Source organism: Heterodontus francisci, chromosome 37 (assembly GCF_036365525.1).
Source record: "Heterodontus francisci isolate sHetFra1 chromosome 37, sHetFra1.hap1, whole genome shotgun sequence".
Taxonomy (NCBI): Eukaryota; Metazoa; Chordata; class Chondrichthyes; order Heterodontiformes; family Heterodontidae; genus Heterodontus; species Heterodontus francisci.
Window position 1 is genome coordinate 21,874,458 of NC_090407.1, and position 24,998 is coordinate 21,899,455.

Here is a 24,998-nt window from a genome sequence, read left to right on the forward strand (position 1 = left end):
AGAAAGGCCATTCACCTGCTGTGTGTGTGGAAAGAGATACACTGTCAGCTGGCTTGATGAAACATCACTAGAGCCATCCACCAGTTCAGTGCACAGAAGATGATTTACTCAGTCATCAGACCTTCTGCCACATGAATGTGATCATGCTGATGAGAGCTGTTAAAAAGCCCCAATAACAACTCTACATCATTACATTCTTAATGTCAGCCATGGCTCAGTGGTAGCAGACCCATAACCTGAGTGAGTCAGATTATGGGTTCATGATTCACTCGAAACTTGAGCTCATAATCTACCCTTACAATTCAGTTGCAGAACTGAGGGAGTGCCACACTGTCATTGGCAGGTCTCTTTCTTGAGATGTTAAACTGAGGCTTCGTCTGCCCTCAGATGGATGTAAAAATAATAAGGCACTATTGGAAGAGCTGGGGAGTTCACCCAATGTCCTGACCAATATTTATTCCTCAACCAACAGATTATCTGGTCATTTTCATTCCCATTTGTGAGACCTTACTGTGCACAAATTGGTAGCCAGATTTCCTACATTGCAAAAGTGACTACATTTTGAAAACACTTCATTGAATTCAAAAAATATATAATTTGAAAGGAAACTAGAGATTACAATAAAATATTGCAACAAAAAAAAAAAATGGATATTCCTATTTTCGCCATGTCACCGTAGAGCAAGGCAGTGAGTGTGGCACATCAGGTAATCAGATACTGCGCAGTAACATTCAGAGTAAGACAGCATCACAGATATAAATTTTATTGAGAAAGTTACAATGTGCAAAATTGATTGCAGTAAAAATAAAAGGGCCTGAGCCAGCAGCCAGAACATCTCTCACTGCAAGCAATTATCGATAGTTAAAACACACAGTATTCAGATTACAATTTCAAAGACAGAAGGTCACAGGCTAAAGTCACACATCAAACGCAACTAAACATACCCACAGCCAGTCAATCATCCCATACCCACTGGTGCTTTCTGCAGCAAAAGTGACCATTGAGCAAATCCCTGGTAAAGGTGAGATGTTGCCCCAACCTCTCATCTGGAGCTATTGGGATTAAACAGTAGGTACTGGCACTCTTGCACAGTTGCTGACTGTGTGATTGCTAAAATAGTTCCAGCCAGGCAAGTGTGGGAGAGCAGCCTCCCACATTTCATTCCAGAATTCCCCTGGTTTCCTCAACAGCACAGCCAAATCAGGGATTATGTGCAGGGATTCCCATTTCTCACTGATGCTCCCTCACTGCACTCCCAGAAACCATCTCATTCAAATTAATCAACCAGTGGTTTCTCATTAACACCAAACATTAAAGCTAGTTTAAAAACACAAAAAAAATTAGTTAATAAAACAAGAACCCTGTGGGTATCTTCCCGCTATCAACTGCAATTTGCTGCTCACTTGCTACAAATGGCATGCGTTTGCAGCGCAGAAAGGGTTAATAATCCGTCAATGGTGACTGCACATACCATTACAGCATAGCCACACTGCACAGTCGCACATGGACACACACAGCTAGGCAGCCATGCTCACCAAACAAACATGGACACAGAGATATGCATTCACATTGGGGTAACTTTCGATTCCAGTTGTCCTCTTAGCACAATCAGCAACGACAGGAATTTCCTTGGGGTTCTCCTGACTGGCTGCCATATCTCTACTGGAAAGCCCGGATAACCATGTAAATAGGGTTTCTGCCAGTCTTGCACAGGCTGACTGAGAGTAGCACAGCTTACAAACTGATTACAGAATGAGCAAAAAGCTCAGATTTAGGAACAGGTCGCATCTTAATATTGTGAAGGGAAATTGTAACCTGCACACAGAGTATGCTCTCAGCACCTGTACAGAGAGGTCAAGATCATCTTATTGTATGTCCTGTGGCCATATTTCACATTATTATCGAACTTCGCCTGCTCATGGAGTGGAAATGTCTCTATTACAGTGCTATTAGACACCAGGTGTTTAGCACTGCCATGTGGTGTCTTGAATAGATATGAGCAGGGCCATGCCATTGCTCGAAATACACAGGTCAGTCAGACAGGTTACCATTTGGCAGCAAGGCTGTTTTGAAGCAAACATTTTGCTGTCATTTCTCTTTCTAGCACTGATGGACCTGCTGTGTATGTAGAAACATTCTCTGCTTTTTTTCACCTTTCTACCATTCACTTTACAACTCAATTCTAATCGTACAACTGCAGTGACTGCCTCCTTTCCTAGTATATTATGACAAATGAGTCAAATTGCATTTCCAGTCTGACCATGCCAGTCTGGATAGTTGCACTCAAAACACCTCACAGGTTGACTGGCCTGCTGTGTATTACCCCCCCGTTCTAGTTTCACTCCAACATTCACAATTCTTTTTGCTTTGAGCTGGGCTGATGTGCACAGCCAGGACCTGACAGGGTGTTAATGCAATGAATACACCCACTGCTATCTGCCCTCCTTTTCTTGGACTTTCAGTGGTCACTGTATGCAACTCATCTCCAAACCAGATTTCACTGATGAAAACTGATTCAAAAATCGCTGGTATTGCAACAAAGGGCAGGCGAATCAACGTGTGCATGTCGGGTATGTTGGATACTAATAGATAGGGTAGGATGTTGAATGAGGTCTGTCCTGTCTCAGTCTCTGAAACTGGTAGCATGTCGAACGCGTAAGGTTTAACAGCTCATCTGACCTGCTACCTCCAGCCACTCGAGATACAGTAGCACTCTGGAAAACAAGCACAAAACACAGGTGTTACTGTAACTTTCTTTACAGAAATTACAGGGCAGAAGATAGACATTTGCTCTTTGCCAGCACGAGTGAAGCTTTGTACTCCTACTTCTCTGTACACTATCTTTCCTAATTATGTTTATCTAACTCCCTCTTAAATGCATTCATAGAATTAGTTTCAAATCAGCTGTGGGATTGCAATTCCACTCCTGCGTAATGGAACTTTCAGTTGTATGAGGTGTTGGCCAGTATTTTGGGATAAATCTATTTGAAGTTTTAAAGATTATGAAGAGGATTGAGAAAGTTGATCTCGAAAAATTAACTTTGAAAGAGTTCAAATGTGAAGGGACACAAGTTAAGAAGCCAAGAATAAGAGGGAAATTAATCTGAGCATCCATTTATAAAGGGCATTGGAATTGTAAAATAAGTAAGGGAAAGTCATTGAAAGAAGCCGGTCAATGGGTTCAAGCAGGTATGCTGAGAAGGTAGGTATGCGGTGTTGAACTATGGTAAAAGGACAAATGTTAAAGACATCCAGCAGGAGTTATATGTAGAGACTAAACCCTGTGGAGGTCTTTCCATACAAAGGCTGAAAAATATTTGATGTTTTCCATCATCCCTTACTGAGTGTTTTTGGTGATCTGTGACTGAAGAATATCATTCATTGACCCATGGATAGTGTTACCAATGACAGACTACAGTATTACAGCATTAGCATCTTACCAGGTTGAAGAGGTTAAGGCTCAATGGCAAGGAAGGCTTTTTGGGTTCCAGTGTGCTGCGTAAGTCCAGAGTGTTTGCAACAGGGGCGGTGGAGGGCATGGTACTCTCCCAGCCTAAAAGACAGTGCTGGCAGAAGCAAGAAAAGTGCAAGATCAGACTCACAACAATGTGCCACACAATCACTTACATTTTGACAGTGTACAAGGGGAAACCAAGCCCAACCCTGCCCTCATCAGACGTCCTTTTACATGACATTCCAAGCACCAATTACTGATCAGCTGAGTTTTCTCCGAACTCAGATCAATTGTAGCCCCACACTAACTCAGCACAGACCAGCAAGCAAATTCTCATGGTTCAGTCCCATACTTGCTGCTGCCTTCATTTACTGATCACAGGATTGCTCTTTTCCTTCTCTATACCAGATCCATTTTTGATTTACCAGCACTTTATGCTCATTGCATTGTAAACATGAAATATTTCTGACCAACTTTTTAAACTGTTGGTACTCACCGGTTAAGCAATAAACAAAGTACAAGATTTTATTTTTTAAAAACTAATAGCCTGGTGCAGGCAGATCCTGCACACTCCAGTCAAACAGTCTAAGTGTATTAGATAGAGATTTTATCCATGGGTAGATAGTACTGTTAGCAAGAAAAGTTTTATTAAATAACCCATTTACGTTCAGGACTCTATTTTGTGGTCAAAAGAAATTTATTGCAGAATCTGTTGAAATAGGCAATTGCAGCAGAATCTCAAGTCCTAATCTCCAATAGATACATTTATCTGTTTGAGGACTGTATGTTTACCTATTCTGTACATGTAAGGATAGCATTTGTTATTAGGCCCACTCTGGAATGCTGAGTTCGTGGAAATCAAGAGTGAAAGGTTATGGAGGAATTATGATGCCTTTTAACTGCAGGATAAAAAGCAAGAGCATTGAATCAAAGGTAAGGAAGACCTAGGGGCTAGTCCTAACCCTAGGCTGAGGTCAGCAACTGTAGCGTGAGGTCTCTCACAGCCTTCACGTCATTGTGTGTGCGTTGTCAGTGAGCATTGTTCCCACTATTAAAATCTATATATGAAGACTCCACATCTGGATCTGGCAGAGACAACAGCTCCAAGCTGGTCTCTCTCACAGTATTAATTAATAGAAAGAAAAATATCTGATCACATCACAAGATAGGAAGGGGATACTTCCGCAGGAATATCATTGACTTAATTATAATGTGGGCTCTCAATCTGTTGCAGGAAACCATGGATTATCTAGAGATAACATTTGAACATGTAATGAAAGGCAAAGTGATGGACAAGTTCTGTGAGGTTTATTTTCCCATATTTCCTTTCACCTTTGCTCTGGTTTATGTCTCTCTCGTGCTCCCCCGTTTTGTTCTGCTTTTACCTCCTCCATTCCTGTTTCTCTCTCTCTCCTCCACTCCGTTTTAATTCCTGAAGAGAAAAAAATTGCAAGGCCAAGTGGAATAGGCAGGGGAGTGGGACTAGGTGAGTAGCACTTGCAAAGAGCTGGCACAGACATGACGGGCTGAATGGCCTACTTCGTGCCGTAACCATTCTATGATTCTATTCCCTTTATCTCTTTCTTTCTTATTCCCCTCAGCAGTTTGCCTCTGCAACATTTTCTCTCTCATTCCCGCAGAACTTGCACTGCTACATGCTGAGATTGCAAGTCATCAAAAGGGTGAAAGTCACGAGTGAGGGCCAAAATAAAAATACTTCTGCAGGAAAATAATCACATGCATACTGCTAAGGGTAGCAGTGTGGCAAGACTGACACAGACTGCAGACAACCAGAAGAAACCTTGGGAGAATTACCAACCCCTGTGGCTAATTTTATTAAAACTATCATAGCCATTGGAACTCTGGTCAAGATCACAACTTGGTCACAATCAGGGTAGCTAGAATTTTGCAATAACAGACCAGGGCCCTCAGGTATAATTGAGTGGACAGGGCTAATATTGTAAATGAGGTTCAAGCAAGTAGATGTGTGAAAGACTTACCGAAGGCAGCGACAGGCTGTCGGTGGGATCGAAGCTCTTCCTACGGTGTGGCTTGTATTTGTGTGGTGGGAGCAAGGTTGATCTGGGGATGCTGACTCTGAGTGATTCAAACACAGAATAAGTCTGATCACTTTGCAGCACAATTCAACCCAGTGACCACCCAGCTACTGCTCCCAATAAGAACACAACCATTTGCAGATCCTGGCCGAAATTGATGCCTGGAAACTCCACTCTGCAGTTCAGAAAGCAACTATCAGAGCCATGAATAAAACTTATAACATGAATATTTGATAAGCCTTACTGCTTTACTTCAGTTATTCCCGATATCTGCTCACACTGTAATTACCCAATCAGTGTGTGTGCCGAAGGACAGACAGTCGATGGGGCTCTTTTCTTCTCACTGATAACAGGCGTAAGGAAACAATGGGAGAATCACTTTTACTTTTTAAGTGAGAGGGAAAAGTCAGTTGAGTGAGATACGGTCACACCAGCTTCAGAAAAAAGAAAACAAAATAAACAGAACCAGGACTAATGGTGACTAAATCAGTCAAATAAGTTATCACTCAGGATTTAGAGATTGTAACTGCTATTTTGGGGATTACATTCCATTATTCCATCTGTGTTTTCCATTAAAACAAAGTCAGTGATCTTGATTAAATGCATTTTTTTATTCATTCATGGAATGTGGGTGTCGCTGGCTAGGCCAGCATTTATTGCCCATCCCTAATTGCCCTCGAGAGGTGGTGAGCTGCCTTCTTGAACTGCTGCAGTCCATGTCGGATAGGTATACCCACAGTGCTGTTATAAAGTTCCAGGATTTTGACTCAACATAATATAACAAAATAATTAGGATATATTAGGTACAAAGTACACACAGCCTAAAGTACGTTAGCAGGGCATGGACCACAATGTGTGTTGTAGTCCTTGTCTGTCATTCACTGCAGTTAGAAGTGACAGACATTACTGGCTCCCACAATCCAATCATACAAGGTGCCTTTGTACTCTGATTTTCTCAGCACTGATACAATATTGGTTTATTTACAATTCATGTTACGGGGTAAGATATCATAGAATCTTACCACACAGGAAGCCATTTGGCCTACTATGTCTTTGCTGGATCTTTGAAAGAGCTATCCAATTCTCTAACTCCACTGTTCCTTCCCCACAGCCCTGAAAGTTTTTCCTTTTCAAGTATTTATTCAATTCCCTTTTTAAAGTCATTATTGAATCTGCTTTCAACATCCTTTTAGCAGTGCATCCCAGGTCATAACTCACCAAATATAAAAATCATTTCCTCATGCCTCCTCTAGTTCTTTGGCCATTTACCTTAAATCTGTATCCTCTAGTTACTGGTCCTTTGCCACTGTAAACAGTTTCTCTTTATTTACTCCATCTAAATCCTTCATGATTTTGAACATCTCTATCAAATCATCCCTCAACATTCTCTATGCTAAAACGAGCAATGCCGGTTTCACTATCTCTCCACATAACTAAGTCTTTAATTCCTGGTACCATTGCAGTAAATCCCCTCTGCATCTTCTCCAAGGCCTTGACATCCTTTGTAAAGATGATGCCCAGAATTGGCCACAGTACTCCAGAACTGGAGCCGAACCAGTGATTTATAAAAGTTTGGCGTAACTTCCTTGCTTTTGTACTCTATGCCCCTATTTATAAAGCCAAGGATTCCATATGGGTTTATGGGGCTTTTGCAGAGTCTTTTCAGTTTCTCCTGCCAGCTTCAAAGACATGTGCGCACACACTCACAGGTCTCTCTGTTCCTGCACCCCCTTTAAAATTGTACCTTTACTTTGAATTGTTTCTCTATTTTTCCTACTCGCTACCTGTGTGGATGAAGAGAAAGACTGCGAGGTGGATGAGCTGACTGACCATGGTGAAAGATGCCATTCCAGTGGGGGGAGTGAAGAATGTGGTAGTGATAGGAGACAGTACAGTCAGAGGGATAGATACTGTTCTCTGTAGCTGCGATTGGAGCTCCGATGGCCTTGTTGCCTGCCCAGTGCCAGGGTTAAGAACATCTCCTCGCGGCTGGAGAGGAACCTGGAGTGGGAGGGGGAGGATCCAGTTACCGTGGTCCATGTGGGAACCAATGACATAGGTAGAACCAGAAATGATGTTCTTCTTAGAGAATTTGAGGAGTTAGGGTCAAAACTAAAATGCAGAACATCAAAGGTAGTCATCTCCGGATTGTTACCTGAGCCACACGTAAATTGGCACAGGGTCAAGCAGATTAGAGAACTAAATGCATGGCTCAAAGAGTGATGTGGGAAGAAGGGGTTTCGAGTCTTGGAGCACTGGCATCAGTACTCAGGCAAGAGGGAGCTATTCCATTGGGATGGGCTTCACATGAACTGGGCTGGAACCAGTGTCCTGGCCAATTGCATAACTAGGGCTGTGAACAGGGCTTTAAATAATGTAAGGTGAGGGGAGGGTTTTGGTAAAGGGAAATTTAGAAATCCGAAGAGAGGGGTCAGGCCATCAGAGCAGGATAGAGATGCAGGTAACTCCCAACAGAATGGGACAGGAAGGGACAGAGAGTTTAACAAAAATTGTACATTGGCAAATAAGGTCATTGCAGGGAATAGAAATAAAAAATGAAATTGAAGTTCCTTTATCTGAATGCACGAAGCATCAGTAATAAGATAGATGAACTAGTGACACGAATAGAGGTAAATGATCTAGGTCTAACTGCCATTACCGAGACATGATTACAAGGAGATCAAGGTTAAGAAATAAATATTCCAGGGTACACAATATTTCGGATAGACAGACAGAAATGCAAAGGAGGAGGCATAGCCCTGATAGTAAAGGATGACATAAGGACATTAATAAGAAGGAATCTGGCCTCAGAAGATCATGAAGTAGAATCAGTTTGGGTGAAAATTAGGAATAGCGGGAGTCAGAAGACACTGGTGGAAATAGTTTACAGGCCCCTCCAACAGTAGTTATATTATTGGACAGAACATTAAATGGGAAATTATTGGAGCATGTAAAAAGGTAATGTATCAATTGTGGGGGACTTAATCTGCATATGGATTGGGACAATCAAATTGGCAACAGTGGTCTAGAAGGTGAATTTGTAGAATGCTTTCGTGACAGTTTCTTGGAGCAATACGTTGTAGAACCGACTAGGGATAAAGCTATCTTAGATCTTGTGTAATGAAGCAGGGTTAATAAGCAATGTCATAGGAAATAGTGATCATAATACCATTGAATTTCATCACAAACAAGAATCTTAAACTTAAAGCCAATTACGAAGGTATGAGGGGAGAACTGGCTACGGTTAATTGGGTAAATAGACTGGAAGGTATGGCGGTAAATGAACAGTGAGAAACATTTAAATAAACAATTCAAAGGGTTCAACAAAAGTACATTCCATTCAAAAACAAAAAGTCATCCAGAAAGACCCATCTGTGGCTCACTCAGGAAGTCAAGGAGAGTATTAGACTAAAAGAGGTGTACAATGTTGCAAAAAATAGTAGCAAGTCTGAGGATTGGGAGTGTTTTAGAAACCAGCAAAGAGCCACCAAAAAGTTGATAAAAAGGGAAAAAATAGAATGAGTGTAAACTAGCCAGCAATATAAAAACAGATTGTAAGAGCTTTCATAAGTACATAAAAAGGACGTGAGTAGCTAAAGTAGACGTTGGTCCCTCAGAGGCAGAGACAGGAGAAATCATCATGGGGAATGAGGAGATGGCAGATGCATTGAACAAATATTTTGTGTCCGTCTTCACAGTAGAAGACACAAGCTCCATACCAGAAATAGGCAGTAACCTAGGGGCTAAGAAGAGAGTGAGGAAATTATGGATATTGATATCTGTCGAGAAAAAGTAGAGGAGAAACTTGAGAGACTAAAATCTGACAAGTCCCCGGGTTTGGATGGCCTACATCCTAGGGTTCCAAAAGAGATAGCTGCAGAGATAGTGGATAGTGCTGGCTATGATTTTCCAGAATCCCTTAGATTCAGGACTGGTCCCGTCAGATTGGAAGTTGGCAAATGTTATGCTGCTTTTCAAGAAAGGAGGTAGAGAGAAAACAGGGAACTACAGGCCAGTTAGCCTATCAATCATTGGGTAGATGCTGGAAACTAATATTAAAGAAGTCTTAACATTGGACTTGGAAAAGCATAGTATGATTAGAACAAGACAATATGGTTTTACTAAAGGCAGATCCTGTTTGACAGGTTTATAGAGTTTATTGAGGATGTAACTAGTAGGGTAGATAAAGGGGAACCAGTAGATGTAGTATACCTGGATTTTCAAAAGGCATTCGATAAGGTGCCATTTAAAAGATTAATAGGCAAGATAAGGGCTCGTGGTGTTGGGGGTATTCGCGTGGATAGAGGATTGGTTAACAGACAGGAACCAGAGAGTGGGTATAAATGGGGCATTTTCAAGTTGGCAGGCAGTGGGGTGCACAAGAATCAGTGCTGGGGCCTCAGTTATTTACACTCTATATTAATGACTTAGATGAAGATTTTAGATTGGATTTTAGCTACAAGGTTAGGTTGGAGAAGCTGGGGTTGTTCTCCTTGGGTCAAAAGAGATTGCTGGGAGATTTGATAGAGGTCTTCAAGATTATGACAGGTTTGGATAAGGTAGACAAAGGAAAGCTGTTCCCATTAGCTAATGGTACAATGACTAGGGGACACAGATTTAAGGTTTTGGGCAAGAGATGCAGAGGGGATGTGACGAAGAAGCTTTTTACGAAGTGAGTGAAAATGACCTAGAACTCACTGCCTATGAGGGTGGTGGAGGCAGACAACTAATAATTTCAAAAGGAAATTGGATGGACACTTGAAGAAAGTGAACTTGCAGGGATACAGTGGGAGAATGAGACTGACTGGATTGCTCTATGGAGAAATGGCATGGACTTGATGGGCCAAATGGCCTCTTTCTGTGCCGTAAATGGCTCTATTACTCTATTCTCATGCAATCTCTTTGTTTTTCTTAATTCCTTTCTCAGTTCTTCTTAGTAGTTTCTGTATTCTGCTTGATTCCTTATGAACCATTATGAACCTGAATTTATCATTAGCCTCCTTTTTCTGTTTCATTTTAATCTCTATATGTTTAGTCATCCAGTAAGCTCCAGCTTTGGATGACCTTTCTTTCCCCCTTGTGAGAATATGTCCAGTCTATACCTGAACCATCTCCTCTTTGAAAGCCTCCCATTGCTCATTTACTGTTTTATCTGCTAATCTTTGTTTCTAATCCACCCGGGCCGGATCCCTTTTCAACTCATTAAAATCAGCTCTCCTCCATTTGAGTATCTTCAGCTTTGATTGATCCTTGTCCTTTTCCATAACTATTCTAAACCTAATGATATTCCTAGATATAGATCTTACATCTGCACATGCTCCCTGTCAACTTTTGTGATTATAAATTCCTCTGGCCACATTAACAGTGGAAACTGTCTATGTAAACTTGTTATTACTCTGTATTTAAGCCATACACCCAGTGGATGCCCTGCAGGACCAGTTTCAATTATAAATATGGACAGAGGAATTTATAATAGGAATATAAAAATAAGAACAGAATGTATGACTTTAAATGGGAATTACATCTATGGCATGATCTAATTATCTCTGGCCCCTAACCTCACTTCAGCTGAAACAAGAAGCCGGAGTCAGAGAATCGGAGAAAGCAAAAACATGGACCTGGAGACACAGTGGAATCAGACTCTACTGTCTGTTGAATTTTTCTAGACTCCCACACCCATCTCAGTTTGTGCTTCAGACAGTAAGGCTGCTGTTTTATAAATAGCTGTGTCTAAACTTTAAATCTGCATAGAGGACAGTGGGAACAGAAGTGTGGTAGGTGTGGTGATGGTTGGAGTCTCACCGGATATAAGCAGGATCCTCCATAGTGTGTGGTCGCTTCGATTTAGGAGTTTTACAAACAGGACAGGCTGCCGCAGGTTCCAGTGGGACTGCAAACAAGCGACTGTTGACACGATAAGAGTGAGTGCCTGAAAGAATCACAGTCACAGGTTTGAGAAAATTTTTATCTTATGTAGATCCACCATTGTCAACTGGCAAAACCACTGCAACAAATCAGTCTGCAGACTCAATCTGGACACTATGCAGGACTGCTCTCCAGTTTCCCCAAGCCTTGTTACAAAGACTGTCCTTCAACTGGGGTCAAACAATCACAATCGCCCGGTTTCAGATTCTGTGACATGTAAACATGTGACATCATTCAGTTTTTTAAAATTGTTCTTGCGATGTAGGCAACAATGCCAAATTTAATGCACATTTCCAGATGCCCCGAGGTTGAGGAGTTCAATTCCCCTCCTCTGCTGAAGGTGCTGACTCTCACTAGACTTCAGGCCTCCTCTCCAAAAAGCACAAACACTCATTGGGTTTCAGGTCCCCTCCCCTTCTGAAAATGCGAACTAAAAAGAAAAGACCTGTATTTATAGAACGCCGTTCACGATTGCCAGACTTCCCAAGGCGCTTTACAGCCAATGAAGTACTTTTGAAGTGCAGTCATTGTTGTGTGATGTAAATTAATATAATGTAATCTAGTGTCAATTCCACAAATATCTGCTGTTGGCCAGCCTCCACTACTCACCCAAGTGGCCAATCTTCAAGTGTTTGCCTCAAGCTAATGTCAGCAAGCAATTTGACAATGGAGGCATCACAGTCGAACCTGATCGTGTCATAACACATGACCCCAAACAGCACTGGAATGTGATCAGGAGCAGGAACTCTGGCTGATTTTCCCTCCCTAGTTCAGAATATGTGATTAGTTGTGTGCGCCGGGTCTGTCCGGAGGGCAGCGAGAGTGTCCTGGGGCCTGCCCGGTGGGCAGCGAGAGTGTCCCGGGGCCTGCCCGGCGGGCAGCGAGAGTGTCCCGGGGCCTGCCCAGCGGGCAGCGAGTGTGTCCCGGGGCCTGCCCGGCGGGCAGCGAGAGTGTCCCGGGGCCTGCCCGGCGGAAAGCAAGAGTGTCCTGGGGTCTGTCCGGCAGGCAGCAAGAGTGTCCCGGGGCCTGTCCGGCAGGCAGCAAGAGTGTCACGGGGCCTGTCCGGCGGGCAGCGAGTGTCACGGGGCCTGCCTGGCGAGCAGCAAGAGTGTCCCGGGGCCTGCCCGGCAGGCAGCAAGAGTGTCCCGGGGGCCTGTCCGGCAGGCAGCAACAGTGTCCTGGGGGCCTGTCCGGCAGGCAGCAAGTGTCCCGGGGCCTGTCCGGCAGGCAGCAAGTGTCCCGGGGCCTGTCCGGCAGGCAGCAAGTGTCCCGGGGCCTGTCCGGCAGGCAGCAAGTGTCCCGGGGGCCTGTCCGGCAGGCAGCAAGTGTCCCGGGGGCCTGTCCGGCAGGCAGCAAGTGTCCCGGGGGCCTGTCCGGCAGGCAGCAAGTGTCCCGGGGGCCTGTCCGGCAGGCAGCAAGCGTGTCACAGGGCCTGTCCGGCGGGCAGCGAGTGTCCCGGGGTCTGCCCGGCGGGCAGCGAGAGTGTCCCGGGGCCTGCCCGGCGGGCAGCGAGTGTGTCCCGGGGCCTGCCCGGTGGGCAGCGAGAGTGTCCCGGGGCCTGCCCGGCGGAAAGCAAGAGTGTCCTGGGGTCTGTCCGGCAGGCAGCAAGAGTGTCCCGGGGCCTGTCCGGCAGGCAGCAAGAGTGTCCCGGGGGCCTGTCCGGCAGGCAGCAAGAGTGTCCGGGGGCCTGTCCGGCAGGCAGCAAGTGTCCCGGGGCCTGCCTGGCGAGCAGCAAGAGTGTCCCGGGGTCTGCCCGATGGGCAGCAAGAGTGTCCCGGGGCCTGCCTGGTGGGCAGCAAGAGCGTCCCGGGGCCTTACCGGCGGGCAGCAAGAGTGTCCCGGGGCCTGCCTGGTGGGCAGCAAGAGTGTCCCGGGGCCTGCCTGGCGGGCAACGAGTGTCCCGGGGCCTGCCCGGTGGGCAGCAAGAGTGTCCCGGGCCCTGCCCAGTGGGCAGCAAGAGTGTCCCGGGCCCTGCCTGGCGAGCAGCAAGAGTGTCCCGGGGCCTGCCCGGTGGGCAGCAAGTCTTAAGAGTTATACAGCACAGTAACAGGCCCTTCGGCCCACCATCTCTGTGCTGGCCATCAAGCACCTAACTGTTCTAATCCCATTTTCCAGCACTTGGCCCGTAGCCTTGTATGCTATGGCGTTTCAAGTCCTCATCTAAATACTTCTTAAATGTTGTGAGGGTTTCTGCCTCTAGCACCTCTTCAAGCAGTACGTTCCAGATTCCAACCACCCTCTGGGTGAATGTTTTTTCCCTCAAATCCCCTCTAAACCTCCTGCCCCTTACCTTAAATCTATATTCCCCTGGTTATTGACCCCTCTTCCTATCTAACCTGTCAATGCCTCTTATAATTTTGTATACCTCAATCAGGTCCCCTCTCAGCCTTCTCTGCTCTAAGGAAACCCGAGCCTATCCAGTCTCTCTTCATAGCTGAAATGCTCCAGCCCAGGCAACATCCTGGTGAATCTCCTCTGCACCCTCTCCAGTGCAATCACATCCTTCCTATAGGGTGGTGCTCAGAACTGTACACAGTACTCCAGCTGTGGCCGAACTAGTGTTTTATACAGCTCCATCATAACCTCCCTGCTCTTATATTCTACGCCTCGGCTAATAAAGGCAAGTATCCCATATGCCTTCCTAACCACCTTATCTACCTGTGCTGTTGCTTTCAGTGATCTATGGATAAGTACACCAAGGTCCCCCTCGACTTGGGAAGGCAGTGGCGTAGTGGTATTGTCACTGGACTAGTAACCCAGAGACCCAGGGTATTGCTCTGGGGACATGGGTTCAAATCCCACCACAGCAGAAGGTGGAATTTGAATGCAATTAATAAATCTAGAATTAAAAAGCTAGTCGAATGATGGCCATGAAACCGCTGTCGATTGTTGCAAAAACCCATCTGGTTCACTAATGTCACTGCTCTGCCCATCTTACCAGCCCATCTATATCGTCCTGTAATCTCCTCACTATTTACAACACCAATTTTCATGTCATCTGTGAACTTACTGATTATACCTCCTATATTCACATCTAAATCATTAATGTACACTACAAACAGCAAGGGTCCCAGCACCGATCTCTGTGGTACACCACTGGTTAAAGGCTTCCACTCGCAAAAACAACACTCGACCATCACCCTCTGCCTCCTGCCACTGAGCCAATTTTGGATCCAATTTGCCAAATTGCCCTGGATCCCATGGGCTCTTACCTTCTTAACCAATCTCCCATGCGGGACCTTATCAAAAGCCTTACTGAAGTCCATGTAGACTACATCAACTGCTTTACCCTCATCTATACATCTAGTCACTGCCTCGAAAAATTCAATCAAGTTAGTTGGACACGATCTCCCCCTGACAAAGCCATGCTCGCTATCCCCAGTTAATCCCTGCCTCTCCAAGTGGAGATTAATCCTGTCCTTCAGAATTTTTTCCCAATAGTTTCCCAACTACTGATGTTAGACTCACCGGCCTGTAATTACCTGGTTTATCCCTGCTACTCTTCTTGAATAATGGTACCACATTCGCGGTCCTCCAATCCTCTAGTACCTCTCCTGTCGCCAGAGAGGATTTGAAAATTTGTGTCAAAGCCCCAGCTATCTCCTCCCTTGCCTCACATAACAGTCTGGGATACATCTCATCTGGACCTGGGAATTTATCCACTTTTGAGCCCGCTAAAACCGCCACTACTTCCTCCCTTTCAATACTAATTTGTTCGAGTATATCACAATCCCCCTCCCTGATCTCTACACCTACATCGTCCTTCTCCATAGTGAACACAGATGAAAAGTAATCATTTAAAGCCTCAACTATGTCCTTCTAGCTTCACACACAAGATCGCCACTTTGATCCCTAATGGGCCCTACTCTTTCCCTGGTTATCCTCTTGCCCTTAATATACTTATAAAATGCCTTAGGATTTTCCTTCATCTTGCCCGCCAGTGTTTTTTCATGTCCCCTCTTCGCTCTCGTCCTGCCCCTCCCTCAACCATGTCTCTGTGATAGCAATAATATCATATTCCCATGTGCTAATCAACGCCCTCAATTCATCTGCCTTACTCGGAAGACTCCTTGCATTAAAACAGATGCAATCCAGCCTTGCATTTTTCACTTGTGCCTTAACAGGTCTATATTTGCTCTGCCTTCCAGACTGACTCAGTTTCTCTTCTATATTTGACTGTGCATCACCCCCAACTGTACCTCCACTCTGTATCCCATCCCCCTGCCAAATCAGTTTAAACCCCGCCCCCCCAACAGCACTAGCAAACCTCCCAGCAAGGATGTTGGTCCCATTCCGGTTCAGGTGCAACCCATCCAACTTGTACAGGTCCCACCGTTGCCAGAAACAGACCCAGCGATCCAGGAAACTAAAGCCTTCCCTCCTGCACAATCTCCTCAGCCACGCATTAATCTGTTCTATCCTCCTACTCCTATGGCTCACGAGCACATGGCACCGGGAGTAATCCAGAGATTACAACCTTTGAGGTCCTGCTTTTTAATCTGCTACCTAGCTCCCTAAATTCTTGTTACAGGACCTCATCCCTCTTTCCACCTATGTCGTTGGTACCAATGTGTACCACGACCTCTGACTGTTCACCCTCCCCCTTCAGAATGTCCTGCAGCCACTCCGTGACATCCTTGACCCTACCACCAAGGAGTCAACATACCATCCTGGAATCATGTTTGCAGCCACAGAAACGCCTATCTGTACCCCTTACGATAGAATCCCCTATCACTATAGCTCTCCCACACCTTTTCCTCCCCTCCTGTGCAGCTGAGCCACCCGTGGTGCCACAGACTTGGCTCTTGCTGCATTGCCCTGAGAAGCTATCTCCCCCAACAGTATCCAAAGTGGAAAATCTGTTAGAAAGGGAGATGGACATAGGGGACTCCTGCACTACCTGCCTAGTTCTTCTACTCTGCCTGGCGGTCACCTGTTCCCTTTCTGCCTGAGTAGTCTTTATTTGCGGTGAGACCACCTCCCTGTACGTGCTATCCACAATGATCTCAGGCTCGCGGATAGAGTCACAGAGTAAAACAGCACAGAAAAAGGCCCTTCGGCCCATCGTGTGCATGCTGGCCATCAAGATTCTTATCTCATTTTCCAGCACTTGGCCCGTAGCCTTGTATGCTACAGCGTTTCAAGTGCTCATCTAAATACTTCTTAAATGTTGTTCGGGGGGCAGCGAGAGTGTGCTGGGCCTCTCCGGGGGGCAGTGAGTGTGTGCCGGACTCCTACAACTCCGGCAACCGAGCACAGGCCAAGAACGGCATCCTTGATACCACAACACACAGCACCTTTACCCACTGGACCAAACCGCCGCAACTTTAACACATTTTAAACACAAACTCCAACCAGGATGGTTACTCACACTGGTGAATCTGACGGTTATAATCGAGCTCCTCCTGACCTGAAACCTGAACATCGAGTTCCTCTGCCCTGAGAAGTGAAAGAATAAAGATATCAGCAGATTAAAGACCCTCCACTGTTCTAAATACTAGAACCGTTAACTAGATTCTAACTCTCCTCCGGGCAAGGAAGAACAAGCACAATCAGCCAGGGCTCCTAACCATTAAACTGTAATCTCGGGTTACTGAGGGTCAGGGCTCCTGTTCCCGTTAACTGCCCTGTATGGCTGGGTTAGAAAAACATTTAATAAATCACAGGGCTAGTTTGTTGGTGGCCAAATATCAGATACAAATCAGAAATCAGCGAATGTTCTCCTACAAAATGAAAACAGAGAGTTTTGTCGAATCTCTCTACAGTCAATATTTAGAACCCTTCCCACCCCCAGACAGGCCTGGCACACACACACTCACTCCCCCCACACCACCCGCCAGACAGGCCCAGCACACATTTACTGCCCCTGAACAGCCAAGGCACACACTCAATCCCTTCACCCAGACAACCCCAGCACAAATTCGCTCCCCATCCCCAGACAACCCTGGCTCACTAACCCCCACCCCCAAAAGCTCCAGCACACAGTAACTCCCTCCAGACAACCCACCACACTCTTAGTCCCTTTGGAAAGCTCCAGCACACACTTACTCCCCACGGACAGTCTCGGCTCACACTTACTCCATGTACTCCTGGTGCACACATTCTTCCTTGTTCACCCGTCGGAAATTCTGCAATTCCATAAAATACTCTTCAGATTTTTCTGACATTGGTGAGTCAATGTCGATCAGACCTGAAGAGCACAAAGCAATCAAAAATCAACAATCCTGCAGTCCAGAGGGTTCACACAGCATACCGGGAGAAATGAACAGCAAGACAGACAGGGCAAAAGCAAGATCACCTGAAATACACAAGCCTGTGCCTCAGCCCAGGTGGGCAGTTGAAGTCCCAAGACAATTACAACACAGCCCAACACATTACCTGCTATCCAATCGTAGCCCAGGAAGGGTTGCATTGACTGAACCTCTGCCCTGAGGCTGGACTCCTCATTTGGGGACAGGAATGTCACATGACCCACGTCTGCCTGTGAATTAAACAGGAAAGTTTAATAGCCTGGGCTGCATTGACCAACAGTGGATCTGCAGTAGACATCAGCCTGCTTCCCCTCTACCAGTGACGGCTAGTGCAGACCTCAGCACACACCATGTGCCCCACAGTGATGGACAGCAGCTTACAGATACAAAGGAGGTGGTCAGTCGATGCAACTCACATCATCACTTGATTGAGAAGCCACTCAGACCACTTCAGCCCCACTCCAGTCCTGTCACAGTTCCCATTCCCTCCACTCTGGCCCTGTCACAGTTCCTATATCCCTCCACTCTGGCCCTGTCACAGTTCCTATATCCCTCCACTCTGGCTAGCAACGAGACTGGCTATCCACAACCTGCTATAATCCCAACTGATGACATAGAAGCCAGTTCTTCAGATGCTCTTGGCTCTGAAGTGCTGAACCTGGGAAAAGCTTGAGCAACAATTGTCAGTAGTAACTGATGTTGGCCTCCTACCTTTGCTACTTTATCACGAGATTCTAACAAGATCGATTTTGGCTTCCGAGTATCTCTGATAAACTGCTCTCTGCGTCGATCATTGCCCACATCCAACAGCCGGTCCACATACAGTGGCGGCTCCAGCTTGGACCTTGGTTTTGAGCTCTCACAGATGGTCTGCAGGAAGTGGGAATGATGCATGGGGCTGCTTCCCTTGTTGCTGGTTCCACCTGTGCTCGGCTGTCCCGGAATGGGGGGCTCCAGCTGTCTTGTTAACCTCGGGGCAGAGGGGGGTTTGGTAAAAGGAGTGGAGCATTTAAAATGTTTCGTCACATGGCCGTCAGTCAGCAGCTTGCAGAGGGTGCTTCTGGGCTCCAGCTTTAGCTTGCCCCTTTCGCAGCCCAGTGTCTCCGCTGGGATAAGTCTATTTTTGGGCGACAGACCTATTGAGGAGGAACAGTTCCGTTCTACGCTGGAAATCGCTCTGGCCTCACCATCAGGAAGCCAGTCAGGCAGCTCCATGCCTGCTCCATCCTCTTCATCAAGGGTCCAACCTTGATTCTTAGCTCTATGCGTTGAGGGAGTGGAAAGTGCAGCTCGAGACTCTGCCCTTCTCTGTGGTGATTCAGGCACCACCACCTCAACAGGCTGCTGTGATGCATCATCCTCTATCTCTTTCCCTGGCAGTTCTGAATGAGCCTGATATTTCAAATTGGGATTCCGCAGTGTACTGGCATCTCCCTGCTGAAAGAGATCAGAATATTGTGTTTAGGTCAGTGAGTACACAGCACAGTAACCAGCCCGAAACACTGCACTCACAACCTAAATTCAAATCCAGTTCACAAATACAGAGCCACAGTCATGTATACAAACTGTGAAAACGTAACTGAAATCAAACAGCTCAGCATTCAGATCATTTGACAGTTCAGTAAAAGTCACTAAGGGTGGCTAGCATGATATTAATGAACATCACATCAATAATCATTCAAGTACCAGAGTAAAAGCATGTTGTTAGGCTAAATTATTCTGAATCTACCCGATGTTGGAATATTTGATGGGACAGAATCCAACAACAACTTGCATTTATAAAGTGCCTTTAATGTAGCAAAATGTCCTAAGGTGTTTCACAAAAGCATTATAAAACAAAACACTGAGCCACGTAAAGAGATATCAGGACAGATGAATAAAAGCTTAATCAAAGAGGCAGGTTTTCTGTAGTATCTTAAAGGAGGAGAGAGGGGTAGAGAGACAGAGAGGTTTAGGAAGGAAACTTCAGAGCTTAGAGCCTAGGCAGCTGAAGGCACGGGTGCCAATGGAACAATGATTAAAATCAGGAAAGCGCAAGAATTCAGAATTGAAGCAGTTGTGATATCTTGGAGGGTTGTAGGGCTGTAGGAGGTTCGAGACAAGGAGGGGTGAGGTCACGGAAAGATTTAAAAACAAGGATAAGAATTTTTAAATCAATGCGGTGCTCAACTGGGAGTCAATGTAGGTCAGTGAGCACAGGGCGATGAGCGAATGAGGACTTAGTGCAAGTTAGGATACAGGCAGCAGAGTTTTGGATGAGCTCAAGTTTATGGAAGGTGGAAGATGGAGACCGACCAAGAGAACGTTGTATAGCCAAGGTAGCAAAGACCAATGAAGGTTTCAGCAGGGGTAGAAACAGATGATGTTATGGAGGTGGAAGTAGGCCGATTTGCTGATGAAGAGGAGATATGGGTGGGAGCTCATCTCTGGGTCAACTATGACACCAAGTTTGCAAACAGTCTGGTTCTGCTTCAGACAGTAGCTGTGGAGGGATTGAGAGGGGTGGTGGTCGATAGCGCAGTCTCAATCAATGGGTGGGAATCAGAAAGTTTCCCGATCCAATCTGGAGTCAGACAGGGCTGTCCTCTCTCCCCTGTCTTGTTTGTTTGCTGTATTGAACCCTTTGCTGAGTCTATTAGGAAGGATGTGAGCATAAGAGGGGTGACAATCCCAGGCAGTGGAGGCACTCAAGGTTAAAACCTCCCTGTACATGGATGACGTCGCCGTCTTCTGCTCGGATCCGCTGTCTGTGCGCAGACTGATGAGCATCTGCGACCAGTTCGAACTGGCCTCGGGAGCCAAAGTTAACCACGGCAAGAGCAAGGCCACGTTCTTTGGGAACTGGGTTGACCGATCCTTTGTCCCCTTCACCGTTAGGTCAGACTACCTGAAGGTGCTGGGGATATGGTTTGGAAGGGCCGGGGCGTGCACCAAAATCTGGAAGGAGCGAGTAGCCAGGGTACAACATAAGCTGAGCATGTGGGAGCAGCGATCTCTCTCCATTATGGGTAAGAACCTGGTCATCAGGTGCGAGGTGCTCATGTTGTTGCTGTACATGGCGCAGGTCTGGCTCATACACCACTTCTGCGCTGTGGCGGTCACCCGAGCCATTTTCCACTTCATCTGGGGATCCAAAATGGACCAGGTCCGGAGGGACACGATACTCAAACCTCTGGATAAGGGCGGAAAAAATGTACCCAACATTGCCCTCATCCTGATGACTACCTTCGTGTGCGGCTGCATCAAGCTGTGTGTAGACCTCCAGTACACAAACTCCAAGTGTCACTACGTGTTGAGGTTCTATCTGTCCCCAGTGTTGCGAAGGATGGGCCTGGTCACATTGCCGTGGAACGCTCCATCCACTTGGACCGTGCCGTACCACCTATCCTTCGTGGAAAAGTTTCTGCGGAAAAACACCTTTGACCACCAATCCATCAGGCAGTGGTCTGCACAGAATGTCAAGGCCCTACGGGAAAAGGAGATGGTGGATCCTGTCGGATGGTTCCCCAAGCAGACTGCCAAAGTCACTTGGCGGAATGCCTCATCACCAGAACTTTCAAACAAGCACCAAGATGTAGCTTGGCTGGTGGTGAGAAGAGCCCTCCCAGTCAGATCCTTACTGCACGCCCGAAGTCTCAGCCGCTCCACACAATGCCCTCGACGTGGCTGTGGTGGGGAAGAGACGGTTGCCCAGCTCCTTCTGGAATGTGTCTTTGCAAAGCGCGTGTGGAAAGAGATGTAGTGGTTTTTGTTGAGGTTCATCCCAAGCAGCTCTGTAACACAGGAGTCTGTGCTCTACAGGCTGTTCCCAGGGACGCACACAGAGATACCAACTGCTGCTGGAGGACTATCAATTCGGTGAAAGACGCCCTTTGGTCTACCCGAAATATGCTGGTCTTCCAGCGCAAAGAGTTGTCCACGACCGAATATTGCAGACTGGCACATTCCAAGGTCCAGGACTATGTGCTGAGGGACGCACTAAAGCTTAGGGCAGCCGCAGTAAAGGCTCAATGGGGAAAGACAACTGTGTAAGGTCCCCTCCACCAAGCTGAACTGAGGGGCTGGATCCATGGAAAATCTCTCAAACTGTATCCGGAAAATATTTGTTTACTGTAAAATGTACACAGCATGAAAAATGAAATGGAAGGGTTGTGAGGCAACTCACTCCTGTATTGAAGGAAACAGATCTCCTTTGCACTCTGTATTTTTTGACTTGGTGCTGTTTGGAACTGTTTTGTAATGTATTTTTTTTTTTTTTACAGATTTTTATGAATAAAGTATATTTATGGAAATATATAAGTATAAAAATGGAAATTTAAAAAAAGTGGAGGGATTGAGAGAGGTGGTGGTGAGGTAAAGCTGGGAGCTTTGCTTTGTATTAAAGCCTGGCTCAGGTATAAAATTAAAATCCACCCTGACCACAGCCAACCCAAACCCGTGCCCTTTAATTTTTTCGCGCCCTACCCGACCCGACATGAATCTCCTTCATCTGTTCTGGCAGCAGACTATTCCCGTAGCTGGAGTTGTGGGAAATCACGGGCAAGCCTGATCCCGTGACCTCCCAGCATCAGTGTCCAACCCGACCCCAGCCCAGATGCTGGACTCGGAATTTCGACCTGACCCGAACCCGACATATGTAGTGGGATCTAGTCGGGTTTGGGTTGGGTAGTCAGGCTTTACTTTGTATGTAACCCGTGCATCCTTGCCCTGGAAATGATTGATGGGATAGTGTAGAAGGAACTTTACTGTATGTATAACCTGTGCTGTCCCTGCCTGGGAATGTTTGGCAGTACTGTTATCTTTAAATGGCTATACTCAGCAAGTCCGGCAGCATCTGTGGAGAGAGAAATAGAGTTAACGTTTCAGGTCTGTGACCTTTCATCAGAACTGGAGTGACTGAGGGGAGCAAATATATTAAGACAGTTCTCAATGAAAAGATCAAGAGTGGGTAAGAGGCCAAAGGGAGAGGTCCAGGTGGAGGATGAATACTAGAGGCGGGCGAATGGGTCTGCTGGTTGGGGGTGGGGGGCACTCCTGGCCAAAGAAGTGAGCCTGGAGGTGAAGGCGACGGAAGAAGTGCTCAACGACATGCCGAGCACGGAATTCATTGAGGAGAGGGCGTTAGGGGAAAAACTGAGTCCTTTGCTAAGTTCTGATGAAAGGTCAGACCTGAAACGTTAACTGCTTCTCTCTCCACAGATGCTGCCAGACCTGTTGAGTATTTCCAGCACTGTTTTTATTTCATATTTCCAGCACCTGCAGTATTTTGCTTTTATTTTTAAAAGGCTAGTATATCTAACATTTGAATTGAAGAATAAAAATGAAATTATAAGCTTTCATTAACACATTACTGTTATTCAACTCTTTTTACAATGTGGAGCCTACACCTACCTCAAACCTATCATTTCTGCTTCCTTCAGAGTCTGCAGCACCTCCGTTCTGCCCTGAGTTGATGACAGTTGGATGGGGTCCATCGCCACTCTCAGGGGGCACAGGCACACTCCATGGAGCCCTGAGCCGCTCCACCCTCAGTCTCTGCAGCAGATGTTTGTTCTGATCTCGAAGGAACTGCAGATAGTCGGAGTGTGACATCTTCCAAAAGCTAACACAGCAGCTGCTGCAAACATGGGCAGAAAGACTTGCATTTATACAGCACCTATCATGACCTCAGGACATCTCAAAGCGCTTTACAGCCACTGAAGTACTTTTAAAGTGTAGTCACTTATTTAATGTGGGAAACTCAGCATACAATTCCACAGGAAGGTCCCACAAACAGCAATGTGATAATGACCAGGTTATCTGTTTTTGAAATATTGACTGAGTCACAAATATTGGCTGTCACACTGGGGAAATAACTCCCCTGCTCGTCTTCAAAATAACGCCATGGGATGTTTTACTTCACCCGACAGGGTAGAGGGACCCTCAGTTCAACATCTCATCCAAAGGGGGTACCACAAAGCAGTGCAGCACTCTCAGTAGAGCACTGGGAAAGCCTGGATTTTTGGGCTCAAGTCTCTGGAGTAGGACTTACAGAAACAAAAAGCAACTGCATGAACCCCCAGCATTAGGGCGACCAAAGGACCGAGTACTGGAAGTCTGAATTTGAATCAGAAACTGCAGCGACAGAGAAGATGGTGCTGGAGGAGGGGTGGGGGGGGGGAATGGAGAGGGGTGGTGGAGGAGAGGGAGAGATTGGGGGGGGGGGGGTGGTGGTGGAGGGAAGGGGGGGGGGAAAAGAGGCTGTTGGTGGGGAAGGTGGTGAGGGGTGGTGGTGGGGGAGGGGAAGGTGGTGGGGGGAATGGAAATGGGAGGGGCGGTGGGAGGGGAGGAGGAGATGGTGAGGGGTGGTGGGAGGGGAGGAGGAGATGGTGAGGGGTGGTGGTGGGGGAGGGAAGGGGAGTGACTGGTGGTGAGGGGTGGGAGGGTGAGGTGGTAAGGGGTGGTGGGGGAGGGAAGGGAAGAGGCTGGTGGTGGGAGAAGAGGGTGAGGGGTGGTGTTGGGAGAGGGAAAGGCTGGTGGTGGGGGACGGTAGCGGGTGAGGGGTGAAGCTCTCGGGCCCAAGGGGCCGGAAACAGCCAGCCCTGAGCCGGTCAATGCCAGGGCAGGTGGCTGTCCGTTACCATCGTGACCACTCCCGAGTCCGGGGATACGTTAAGGCCGGACTCCCCGGTACCTCCTTACCAGATCCCTGACCCTCTCTCACACTCTTAGGACCTCAGGCCGCCATTTAATGAACCGTTTTTTCCCGCTGATTTCTCATTTGTGTGCTCGAAGCGAGCGGCCCAATAAATCGCTCCCTGATTGGTTGGAAGTTTACTCATATGCCGCTGTGGCTCGGATAATACAACTCTGATAGGTCACTATACCTGTCTGTCATCAAATGCGGACTTCTTATTGGCCCCTTGTTAAAAGGGGCGGGTACCATCTGTGTGAGTGACACATGAATGAGGGGCGGGCTTATGCAGAGCTGACGGACATAGTGTGACCCAGGCAACGTAAGCGCTTGAGCTGGCCGTTTTATTCCTTTGCCGAATTTCTCCACAGGTTTTTCCACATAGTCGGAGTCACCGCCCAGGATTGCTTTCCCTGCCCACGTCCCACCACTCCTGCTTGCTTCATACGAATTCGGAGCAGGAGTAGGCCATTCAGCCCCTGGAGCCTGTTCCGCCATTTGATAAGATCATGGCTGAGCTGATTGTGGCCTCAACTCTACTTTCCTGACTCTCCCCTTTACCCTTTGAATCCCTTGTCAATCAAGAATCTACCTAACTCACCCTTAAACATATTAAATGACCTTGCCTCCACTGCTCT

General features: G+C 46.7%; 1 protein-coding gene across 5 annotated transcripts; it reads right to left on the minus strand.

The window, feature by feature from the left end:
• Positions 1-753: 753 nt before the first annotated feature.
• Positions 754-24,479, minus strand: miip (migration and invasion inhibitory protein). 5 transcript variants are annotated; one of them, XM_068017265.1, is made up of 11 exons: positions 24,369-24,479; positions 23,079-23,301; positions 18,399-19,124; positions 17,815-17,917; positions 17,515-17,626; positions 16,808-16,875; positions 11,314-11,440; positions 5,801-5,854; positions 5,455-5,551; positions 3,441-3,566; positions 754-2,714 (listed from the first exon to the last, which is right to left on the minus strand). In XM_068017265.1, exons 2-11 carry the CDS (start codon positions 23,277-23,279, stop codon positions 2,583-2,585), a joined length of 1,746 nt encoding a protein of 581 aa, XP_067873366.1. In that variant the 5' UTR covers positions 23,280-23,301; positions 24,369-24,479; the 3' UTR covers positions 754-2,582. The 5 variants fall into 5 exon arrangements, with proteins under 5 accessions (XP_067873366.1, XP_067873365.1, XP_067873367.1 ...); XM_068017264.1 differs by having other exon boundaries at positions 23,079-23,304; XM_068017266.1 differs by lacking the exon at positions 5,801-5,854 and having other exon boundaries at positions 23,079-23,304.
• Between the last annotated feature and the right edge of the window lie 519 nt (positions 24,480-24,998).

What these genes read in the sequence shown, in the direction of transcription:
- miip (XM_068017265.1), bottom strand. Translation starts at nt 23,279, where the DNA reads ATGTCACACTCCGACTATCTGCAGTTCCTTCGAGATCAGAACAAACAT. An exon ending in TAACCGTCAGATTCACCAGT is followed by an intron (nt 11,441 to 16,807) that starts GTGAGTAACCAT and finishes TGATTCTTTCAG; the next exon opens with GCACTCACTCTTATCGTGTC. An exon ending in GAGGATCCTGCTTATATCCG is followed by an intron (nt 5,855 to 11,313) that starts GTGAGACTCCAA and finishes GCCTGTTATCAG; the next exon opens with TGAGAAGAAAAGAGCCCCAT.